The sequence below is a fragment of the Triticum aestivum genome, chromosome 3A (genome assembly GCF_018294505.1).
Source record: "Triticum aestivum cultivar Chinese Spring chromosome 3A, IWGSC CS RefSeq v2.1, whole genome shotgun sequence".
NCBI lineage: Eukaryota > Viridiplantae > Streptophyta > Magnoliopsida > Poales > Poaceae > Triticum > Triticum aestivum.
In genome coordinates, this window is record NC_057800.1 from 700,854,331 (window position 1) to 700,865,936 (window position 11,606).

At 42.6% G+C, this 11,606-nt stretch overlaps 1 protein-coding gene across 2 annotated transcripts; it reads left to right on the top strand.

Moving 5' to 3' along the window:
- Nucleotides 1-3,255: 3,255 nt before the first annotated feature.
- On the top strand, nucleotides 3,256-8,803 carry LOC123063335 (vesicle-associated protein 1-1). 2 transcript variants are annotated; one of them, XM_044487093.1, is made up of 8 exons: nucleotides 3,256-3,630; nucleotides 4,871-4,941; nucleotides 5,249-5,330; nucleotides 5,780-5,895; nucleotides 5,986-6,510; nucleotides 7,013-7,075; nucleotides 7,235-7,312; nucleotides 8,131-8,803. In XM_044487093.1, exons 1-8 carry the CDS (start codon nucleotides 3,582-3,584, stop codon nucleotides 8,236-8,238), a joined length of 1,092 nt encoding a protein of 363 aa, XP_044343028.1. In that variant the 5' UTR covers nucleotides 3,256-3,581; the 3' UTR covers nucleotides 8,239-8,803. The 2 variants fall into 2 exon arrangements, with proteins under 2 accessions (XP_044343028.1, XP_044343029.1); XM_044487094.1 differs by having other exon boundaries at nucleotides 3,397-3,630; nucleotides 5,986-6,462.
- The last annotated feature ends 2,803 nt before the right edge of the window (nucleotides 8,804-11,606 follow it).

An 11,606-nucleotide genomic window follows, 5' to 3' on the forward strand; every position in this document is an offset into this window, starting at 1 on the left:
TGGGAAGACAACTAAATTTAAAAACATTACACTAAGAGCAAAGTGGTAAGAAACATGGTTGATAGTAAAACAATTTATACTGATTTTTTTATTTTTTTATAGCTCCATATGAGTTTAGTCAACTTAAGTACACAATCTTTGTATTCTTCTAACGTATCAAAAACATTAAGGACATAACTACTAACAAAGTTGTCTATTGCACGATTCAAACAAATATTATTACAAATACACATTATAAGTACAACAATTTTCATGAAAATATTCTATTTTTAGTTTGAGATGTTTCTTGAAATGAGTTTTTTTGCAGGATGTTTCTTGAAAATGAGTTATATCTAAACATATGCAAGCTTAAATTACAACAAAATCACATCCTTGTACAATAATTTGTGCCACTTAGATATACGACGTGGTGGTTATATGTGTTATTATTTAAAATTTAAGTATTTGTAAGTATCTTCATATGTCTACTTAATATCCCAATAGAGCTTGCTAGCTACATGAAGATTACCTAGCTTAGTTTGAAGTATTAGGAAATTATAGCGTATGTCCTGTCAATGAGTGTCTTCTCCAATGTGCATTTATTCTTATTGGTTGCAAGCATATGTTGTCAGGAGGTCGACTATGTTTATAAGGGAGACGAAGTTTCCATATGCCTTTTTGGCGACAACATTCTATTCCGTGTGTTAATAGTTCAATGGTTTAATTCCTCATGTCTCCGCCAACTTGGGTGGTTCTCCTTCGATGGGAATTCAACAATATGTGTCTTTGAGAAGGTTGATCATTCCTCGTTCTTCATTTTATTCTGTAAAAGAAAAATAACTTCGTATGCATCGAAATATATGTTCCTCCAATTTGATCTGTTATATTAATGACATGATGTCATACAATTCCATGCTGGTTTTTTAGCAAACAGTGAGAGGTCACTTAAAGCTCATGCGTTGGTTGGTATCACATCGAACTTCTTCAAAAGGAACATAGATCTACAATTTCTAGAGCAGTGGTAACTTGATGAGGGAAATTAAGGAGTGCGTCGTGCAAAATTTCAAAATGGATTTTGTGTATAGATGTTCTTCAAGATGGCAACGGAGATGGGTTTTGCTTGCCCATCCCCGTCCCCTGTGACAAAAATTGAAGCATGTCCCGTCCCCATCATCATACATGGGAAACAGTTTTTTGACCATCCCCGTCCTCGTCGGTTTTTCTATACCCATGGGGAACCTGTCCCGGCAAGCGATAAGCAAAAACATCAGCAACATTTCAGCAAAACAACATTTTTTGGGTTTTCTTGGGGCTAGGCCTAGTGTTTAGATGTTGTAGTGTGGCAGACTAGCGACTGAAAGTGGAATTTTCGAGAGATAGTGGCGGGATGATAGGATTTTGGCCAACCTAGGTCTATTATGAGGCCCATGTGTCATTCATTTCACATGTTTGGCAGATTTCAGGTGCGGGTAGTACTGGAACGGGTTTGCACCCATGAAACCAGCCGGGTTCTCAAATTTACCAAGCAACAACCCATGGGGATATAAACTGGCCCATCCCCGTCCCCTATTAGGGTAAAAACCCGCGGGGATGTGAGTTTCGAGGCTCCATTGCCTTCTTGAGATGATCTTGATATCTGCATCTTTCTATCCCTTGAGATTGGCACTTCTTGATGCTTCTTTTGACCATGATGAGCTCAGGGGCACTGTCTGGCGGTCCTTAGGGATGACAGAGGAATTTTCATTGCAAGGGGAATGGAAAGATAGACTGGTGCGCAGATATCCTGGCGGCGGAAGCCTTGGCGCCCCGATATGGTTTGTCCCTTGCGCAAAGGTTGGGCTGCAATCGCCTCGTTATTAACTCCGACAATATGGAGGTCATTGATACCATGAACCGCGGAGGATGTTCTGCGGATGCAGTGGCAATGGTTTTCGACAATTGTTATCATCTTGCTTGTGATTTTCCTATTTGCAGGTTGGGTTGCTCTCGTGCCTATCTCTCCATCTGCAACCCGGCCACACGCCAGCATGCCTCCTCCGAGCCACTGCCAGACTTCAAAATCTCGGGGATGTACCCACACCGCGCTATTGGTGAGTACATGTTGTGATTGTTCACTACCTGGATCGTTCATGTGCGGTCTCAACTAATCCCTTGGTAGGGCCACAATGTCATGATTACATGTATAATTTAAAATGCAGACAAACCTTATGTTTTGAGGGCATGTACAATGGTAGCATATGGATACATATGCTTCATAACCAAAAATAATTTGAGGCATATGTGTTGATTTTTTCTCCCCAATGCAAGCTACTACTAGTGGCCTCATAAAAAATAAAAAGTTACTCTCACTACATTTGCATCCCTCCTCTTTACTTCAACTTTTTCCAACTTTATGCACCGGACCACACTTTTCTCTCTAAGCACCCGCCTCCTGGAGAGGATCCTGCTTCCCCATCCAAACCTACTTTTTCTGTCATCCGATCCTACATGGCATGTGAGGCATCACCCTGGGGCTATGCATTGGCCATGCCCTGAATGAAGTGCAAATCCATGTTGCCTATGTTGGTTAGCGAGATGCTGGTCTTCTTTGATTCGAATAAATATCCATGGATTTGTAGAGGACTCTAATTCTTGAGACCTACGTAGGTCGTTTGACTCACAAGTTTAGAATCCTTATGATTTTTTCTTAAATATTTAACATATTTTCCAAACGGCAACTAGAGGAACTGTTCCACCCTCATGTGAGTTTTTCAGTCGCAGCTACATCGATTGTTTGATTTCAAAGAAAAAATTCCACTGGCCCAAACCGCTGTAGAAACGATTTTTCAAGATGGTCACTATGATTTCCTAATTCGCTATTTTGTGTGTGTGTGTGTGTGTGTGTGTGTGTGTGTTGATTTCATAGGCAAGACTTCTTTGACCCACCAGATTCTAAAAGCATGGCAACAGAGGCAACGATATCGGAATGACATGTTCATTTGAATCATGCAAGATTTCGATTTGTTCGATTGGATCACAAAAGAGAAACAAAAGATTCCTTTCGAGAGGTTTCGGGTGGTCGTCCTATGAAATATTAGTACAAACAAAATCAGCGACAATTAATATGTACGAGAGGTAGTGGTGTTTTTCGTGTTGCTCTGTTTTTTTGAATCTTAGGGAGTGAAAGGAGTACATATATTATAGCCTTTTCTTGGGGGCCAATGTGTAAAAAGAAGCAATCATGCGCAGCCCCCACACCCACAAAAGGTGGCCCCATCCCACCGGGCTCCCCCTGGAAAACCTCGCCCCTCTGCTGCTCCGCGTCCCCAGAGAGGGAGAGAGAGTCGCAACCGCCCCCTCGTCAAACCCGCCGACGAAGGGGGAGGACGGCGACGAAGTGCCCGTCGCCTTCAAATCCCCCTCCCCTCGTCTTCTCCCCCCTCCACTCCAACTCCTCCCTCCCTCCCCACCCCCGTCCAAACCCCCCGCCCCTCCTCCACCACCACCGCTCCTGCCTACCGGTGGAGGGATTAATCGGGGGCTTCCGCAGCAACCACCGGCGGCGGCGGCGGTTCACCGATTCGCTTGCGAGGCGCTGCCGTCTGACCCTCTCCGTGGCGGCGATGGGCCAGGGCGTCGTCGAGATCCAGCCCCGCGAGCTCCAGTTCACCTGTAAGCCCGCGCGCACGATTTCTCCCCTCTCTCTGATTATTCAGTAATTCCGATCCATCTCGGGCGACGGATTAGTCCGGTCGTCGCCGCGCGTTCGTGCGCGGCCTCTCGCCCCGCCTGCGCCGATTCGATGTTCCGCACGGCCGCGGATTCGGCCATTTCGGCGGTGTGTGCCGCGTAATCTGGGACTCGTTCAGTCGATTGGTGGTTTATTCCAATAGTTTTTTTGTGTGTGCGCGTTCCTTTCCTTGGGATTGATTGGAGCAGTGCCAAGTGCTATCTAGTTTGTTCTGTGCTTGTGCTGCGATTTGGAAGATGGGATTTGACTTGGAAATTGGTCTGACCGAACGGGCGAACATGAAGTTTGGAGGCAACAGATTTGTAAACATTTTCCGAGGATTAGTTCCACATTTTCCGAGGTTTAGGTACTTGCAGTTTTCGTATCCTGAACCTCAGGGCACAGGGAAAGCAGGAATGGCTGTATTCTTTTTCCGAGCGAACCCGGCAGTAGTATTTTGTAACATATATAAATGACAGAGTTCTTTCCTGTAATTTTTATATTCAGGCTTGGCTTTGTTTTTCCAAAGCTTTTGCGTTACTACCATGTTATTAGTTGGTTGCCGCCTTTTCGGTTCGATTGGTTACAGACAGGTAGATTTTGTGGTACGAGTGGTTGTAAAGTCTCTCTCGGTAGTTGGCAGTTGGCACATACTCGGCCAAGTGTGAGTAGCTTGTTCACTCCACTGATTGTGATGACACAAAGGGGAGCTAAGGCTTACAAAGACTGTAAAGTTAGTATTCCAGTATGCAATGCAGGGTCCGGTGCATTCATTGTTGCACCTGTTAATGTCCCTGATGCAGTGATGCACATGCTACTGATAATAGGAAGTGGGCCGCTAGTGAAATGGAAAATCTTCCCATCAAGTTTCTATTGTTGGTTTCCTATAAAATTATGAATCATACAACGTGCTCTGTTAGTAAGTGCAAATCAAGTGATCTTTAATTCTTCACATTTCAAAATGTCTCAGTGCTGGCACCTACTCTCAGCATGTGATTCTAGTGTGGCTGCTTCCTGCTTGTTGTGCTTATTTTGTTTCACGCAGTTCTGAATTTCTATGCCTACGGTTGATAATCATGTATAATTTGCAGAATGCCCAAAAAAATCTGAGTGAATTTATTTTCAGTATAATATATCTGGATAAAATTCTGACTTGGTTTTCTCATTTTTTGTTATTGTCAGTTGAGCTGAAGAAGCAGAGTTCATGTTCTGTCCATCTTGTCAACAAATCCGATGAATATGTCGCTTTCAAGGTTTTTGCCCCTTCTTTTTTCTGATGATGGTCTTGATAGCTTTGATTTAATAGCCTTATACTGTACATCCGCATGTTGTGCAAAAGCACATTTCAGTTTACTAGGTATGCGTATGTACAATGTAGGGAAAATGTATGATGCATTTATCTCAAATTGGTAGAGTAATACTTATTTATAGTAGCAGAGGGGCCATTTCTGGTTGGTGTCTAAACACTGTCTGTTCTGTCGCTTTTTATTTTCAATTGGATGATCATGGTTTGAGCATAAATGAAACTGCAGCATCTGATCACCATTTTGAAATTGCTAGGTTAAGACAACTTCCCCTAAAAGATATTGCGTCCGACCAAATATTGGAGTTATCCTTCCAAGGGCAACATGTGATTTCACAGGTGTGTACACTACTGCTACTGACCTTTTTGATACCTTATAGTGATAGACAACTTGTTGAGTTTTAACCACTCTCTAAAGCTGAATTGCTTTTTACTCGTTCTATATTTATGTAAGTGGGCTCATTCTTAGTTAAGTTGCTTTCTCATCTTCTTTTTTGGTTTGTGGAATGAACTAAGTTGGTCCGTTGCCACCTCGTTCCTCATAAGCACAACACTTTAAAAAAATGAGGAAACGGGTCATCCCACAAAAATCATAGCATGAACACTCATGATGGACCAACCCATCTGTTCCTTAAAGCAAACATGTCATAATGTGCTTGCTTCAGAGAGAGGGTAGCAATTATATAATTTTGTTTGTCTTGCATTCAACTATTCATGCCTTGATTCTGTTTGGTTTCTTCGGTTATATTCCTCTTGATTTGTATATTTTTATCGCCTCTTAAATGCAGTTACCATGCAAGCACAGCGTACTGCGCCACCAGACATGCAATTAAAAGACAAATTTTTGGTGCAGACCACAGTTGTTCCTCCTGGTACATCAGATGATGACCTCATTCCTGCTTTTGTAAGTAACTAAGCACACAGTTCAGAAGCTTTACATGCATAATATTCCTTATATGTTACTTGTCCTCATCTTCTTAACTCTTTTCCACAGTTCTCCAAAGAAACCAACGCATATATTGAGGAAAGTAAATTGAGAGTTGTCCTTGTTGATGCATCTCGTCCTCCTGTGGAGCAACTGATAAATAATGTCCCCAGCACTGATGCGGCAGTTGAGGTTCCGGTGTTAAAAGATACACCAAATGTTCAGAATGAAGTGCCAGCTATGGAGAAAAAGATTCCTGCCCCCCAGGAGAAAATTTCAGCTGTTGTTCCTAACATACCTTCCCCTGTCAGGGAGTCTCCAATCCTTCAAGAAGTTCCTGTGCTACCGCATGAAGAACCTGCTATTTTGGCAGAATCTCCTCCCCCTCTAAAAGACGAATCTCCTCCCCCTCTAAAACATGAATCTCCTTCCTATATAAAGGATACGTCTGCGGTTACCATTGAACAGCTTTCTCCTCTGAAGGAAGAGACTGTAACTTCAAAGGTGTCTCCTCTGGAAGAAACTCTTCCGAAAGAAACTGTCACCGTAAGTGACCGAGGTTTTTTCAGTGTGCAGAATCATCAATTATCTCATGTAAGGATCCATACTATAGTTTTATTTATGCCTATTTTCCCTATGTTTTCCACAAAAAAAGAACATATAAGGCTTTTAAACATGTTCTGTTACTGTAATGCTGGGTTGCTAGTCTCAAGCTGGACAAGATCTTGCACAGCCCCCAAGTTGAACCTAGTTTGAGACTGGCTAGATTTTGGTAGAAACCTATATGTTTCTAGCTAAATGGTCTAAAGTCTAAATCACTCGTATTTTCTAGAACAGTTGCAGTAAAAAATACTGAAAAGAATAGCTGGAATCAGCTTAATTAGTGGCCACAAATTTGTCTAACTTGGTATAACTTTGGACAAGTGCTGCCTGTATTATTTGACCAAGACTTGCCCTTGCTAGAAAATCCTCATAATGCACTTTAACTATGATATACCTGGAGATCTCAACACTGCAGAGTATAGTCCGGATCTTTTCAGTTTGCAGAGACCGAGGTTATTTTAATTGACTTCTTTCATGTATCGATATGTAACAGGTGACGGAAGATGTTCAGAATCTGAAGTCAAAACTCAACAACCTTGAATCAAAATTGGAAGGGGTAAGTTGACCACCATAAAATGTGTTTGGATTGTTCAAACAAGTTTCTTGATAAGATCCTCATGACACAATAGAGCTTATGTTGTCTTATTATCTCAGATTGCTTACATTTTGGAGAATACCCTCTGACGTGAAACAATATTATACTTCTGTTTTGTAGGCTGAAAAGATGATAATAAAACTGAGAGAAGAGAGCCGGACTACAACCCAGGAGCGGGATAGGCTGCAGCAAGAGATGGTATGACTTGTTCACAGAAACATCTAGATTCTTCTTTTTTCTTCATACAAAAGCACCATTGTCCAGGTTCCGCTATTCTACAATAACAGAACACAACATCCAGTCTCCAGAATATCTTGGTTGTTCAGAACAAAACATTATTTAATGGATTATTAACTTGGCCTGAAACCTGTACATCCTTTGCTGCTCTAGAGATTGGGTTCTAGCCTTTTATTCACAAAGAAGAAGCAGAGAAAACTAAAAGCGCCTTCCTCCAGACCTTACCCCCCTGCATGTCACAATGTCTTACCAATTACTACGGGGGTCATTCATTGCAAATTACATAAGACACTACAATGATCTTTCATGTTAAAGCTTGCACATAAAACAATCCAGGCGGCAGTACAATGATCTTACATAAGACACTACAATGATCTATCATGCGTCCTAGATCTGTTTCTTGCGGAAAATAATCTGTTACTTACGACGCATTTATTTGAAAAAACTAAAAGTGTTGGTCAAGTAATCTGAAATATTAAGTAGTAGCACACTTTGAAAGAGTCTCAGGACAAAATGTGATTGTTCTTTGTAGAATTCTTTATCTTGTTGAAACGTATGGTCACTGTCACTATTGTTTCTCAAGCAGTGTATGCCGAGGTATATGTGTTGTGTACTTTGCAATATTTACTGGATGCTATTTCAGCACACTGCAGACAAATTTGCTCTTGAATCTGCTTTGCTTTGAAATTTTGATGTTTTTGGTTACTAAAAATTGTTCATGACTACCTGTTGTTGATCTGCGTCTATTAGTTTCTAACATTATGCATTGGCTTGGGCAGGTATTTTTAAAGAAGGGAACCCCAAAGAGTCAGCTAGGCTTCCCGTTGCTGTTTGTGGTCTATGTGGCGCTTCTCGGCACCTCCCTCGGCTACCTCTTGCGCCTATGAGTTGGAGTATGTTGGAGATCCAAGCCGCCGGGTGCTTCAGTCTTCGTCAAGAGTTGAAGGGCAGCTATATACATAAATGTTGCAGGAGCATCCCTGTTAGCAGCACCATCGTTTGTTATTAATTAGTTGAGACGGTTTTGAACATACCAGGGTTATTGCCGGTAGCCTGCCTGTATAGAACAGCGTTTACATTATATAGAACCGCCTGAAAAAGTGCTTGGGTACTCCTGTGGGCTAATTAGCCTTGAGTTTGTTCCTCTTGGTGATTCTTTTTGCGTGTTTGGGTTCAGTTCTAGGCTTCTAGCGAGAACAAAACAGCATAATTTTCTGCATTATTTACTTTAGTCGGTGTCTGATTTGTGAACTATTGAGTATGTATCAACAAGGTACAAACCTTGGTGAATTTCATTTAGTACTAGGTAACTAGGTAATATTGCATCAAGCTTTTAAATAGCTGCCGCTACCTCTGCAAGCTTTTGCGGCTGCTCCATCATGCAGCTATTATTCTTTGATTGTATATTGTTCAGTTATAGTCTTTTCTTACATGTCACCATTTCTTAGATTATGTCATATTTGTTGCCAATGGTTGCTCCCTCCGAACCAAAACAAGTGTCAAACTTATTTTGGATCGGAGGGAGTATATAATATCTCAAATTTATGGGCTGTTCTTTACAAATTCCTTATGCGGGCATATCACTTGTATTGTCTGTAATGCACATTTTGGAATGCCGACCCCAATCTGCAATTGCTTCGCAGTCCGCTATTTAAAAGCTTTGTAGTGCATGCAAAGATTTGAAAGGCATACATGACAGATGATGTTACATGGTTGTAGTGTTCATGACAGCGCGCAAGTGAGTTATTTAGCGAGCCAAGGACTGTATTGTCTTATTTGTCGTGGTGCATATGTTTGGCATTCTGTCAGTAGGCCCTGGTGTGCGAAGACCGTGCCACAGCAATCTTGCGGCAGGCGGCAACAACAGAGGAGGTAGAAGCTGCATAAGGGCATCTACAATGGTAGACGCTTGCAAAGACGCTAATAGTGAAAAGAATAAATATTGCCGAATTTAAAAAGTGCCTAAGCGTCCTACATTGCAATGGCAGGCGCTAATTACATGCGTTAAATTGAACTACCCGGGCGCTTCGCATGGGAAGAAAAACAAGGAAGCGCCCGGCGCACGGTCTTGCGTCGATGCTACACATAACGCTGGGATTCTAGTGATAACTGCCCAATCAACCAGGAATCTGATCCTGGCGCCCGTGCTAAGCACCCGGCGTTGTACATGCCCTAAGGAACCACTGGTTCAAACTCGAGAGATCTCCGTCTCGAAAAGAAAAATAAATAAAGCTTCAGAGGACGAAAGCTTCTACCTCCCTGGTCACACGATGCACAGCACTACAGCTGTTCCACAGGCCACCCGTAAGCCAAAACCTAAAACATGTTCCTTGCCTAGAATGAGGCATTCCGAAATTAACCGGACCGAAATTTGGCAAATTGAGATGACGATTTCTACTGCCAGAAATTAAGCACCAAATTGCAGTGTAATGAGTGCGCACGGACACAGACACGAGAGAGCATCGACTGAAAGGGATGGAACATTGGGTCAACCTATTTCTTGCCCGGAACAGGGCAAGCTGTAAGTCACAGTGAAATTAACAGAACAGGAAACCTTAGGAATAGCATTAACATTTGTTGGCCATCGAGATCACTATCCCAAAAGATGGAAGAAGATTCCTCGGCACCTTAAAACATTTGTTCCAAGGCCAGTTGAGGATGCGGGTCATCGATGTTGCAGCTCAGAAGCTGCACAAGGAGCATTCGTTCAGAGTCTCAGCCTCGGAAAGAAAAGGAAGCTTCAGAGGAGCAGGAAACCTGAACGACTAGTGCATGGTTTTCTTTCTCAAAAGAACTAGTAGTATATGCTTGAGATGTTAACTGGAATTGATGATTTCGTTGGCAAACATTCCAAAGTTAATTTTCTAGTTAGCTGAAGATCCAACTTACCACGACACCAAGAAGCCACCAAGAACCAGGGCCACCCGGGAACCAGGCCTTGCATTAACAGTACTCACCCGGGAACCAATTTGAGTTACTGGTTCTTGACTGCAATCTCCGGCCGATGAGCATTCCGCAATTAAATTTCATGGTATGCTACTGTAATCAACACCTGAATTCTCCGAACAACATACTGTGTGTGCTAAAATAAAACACCTTTCAGGCAAATCTATGTGAACAGCTGAATCTACAAAATACATCCAGAAGCAGCAACAATAAATTCTGTCAGAAATATTTTTCGCAAGGCACGTGATATATCCATAGATTATAAACACCTTTCAGGCACGTGATATATACAAGGGGTTGCAAAATTCAAAGCTTATGGACAACAACGAGGCATTTCATATATTCATAGATTCACTGGCAGGGCTAAAATATAGAAAAAGGGGGGAAAAGGTTGATCTGACATCATCTGCTGCAGAAATTAAGAACCACATTGCACACAAGATAACAGCATCAAGCTAAACAGCGTAGCACTGGGTACATACCATGTCCTAATTAAGATAGCTAAGAGTAATTCCATCACAGAAGATACAACCTAGGTTCTATTGCCCAGAACAAGTGAAGGCATAGCCAAATAACAATCTACAAAAGAGCAAACCTTTCTAAGCAATGCATACCATAGGCTCAAACATCAAGTTTAGCAGTGCTAGCCAGTTCAGAATCCCTCCCGGGTGCTGATGGTGTAACTCGACAGAAGCTGGATGATCGTGAAAGGACGTTCGCCCACGAGGACAAACTGCTTGCGCTGCTTCACAAAATCGACGGCTTCAGAGACCCTCTCTGCTTTACACTCCTTGATTTTGTACTTCCGGATGTGAGCAGACGAAGCGTGGTGTTCAGTATAGTAGATACAGTCTGACTCGATTGATGGGAACATATCAGCATCCACAGGAAGGCACCTATGATGACCAATGAAGAATGCATGGTTGCCGATGCTCTTCGCAGGCAAAAGCATGCCGCTCTCGGCTTGGAATCTTAAAACCCAGAAGAAGCTTTGTCCCTCGATGACGACCAGCATCTGACCACCAAATTCCATTGGGAAACACAGGGCATCGTCTGCGATTCCCATCTTGGTAGCACCACCGAAAATGTAATTTGACAGATCGACACTAAGCAACTGCCTCAGTTCGCAGATCTTGAGAGCCATGTCAGTTGTTGTGCTTAATTCTCGCCAATGGCCGACCAAACCACCTCCAACCGCCCTCCGGAAGAAACTGTAAACCGAAGGATCAATGTCTGGGGCGTCAAAGCTGTGAGGACTGGCCATGTACATCTTGCAACATGAGTTGCAGAACAAGGCGAGCATGTGCGG

Coding starts and splice junctions, on each gene's coding strand:
- LOC123063335 (XM_044487093.1), top strand. CDS start 3,582: ATGGGCCAGGGCGTCGTCGAGATCCAGCCCCGCGAGCTCCAGTTCACC. Junction 5,896..5,985: donor ATGACCTCATTCCTGCTTTT/GTAAGTAACTAA, acceptor TCTTTTCCACAG/TTCTCCAAAGAAACCAACGC. Junction 7,076..7,234: donor TTGAATCAAAATTGGAAGGG/GTAAGTTGACCA, acceptor TCTGTTTTGTAG/GCTGAAAAGATGATAATAAA.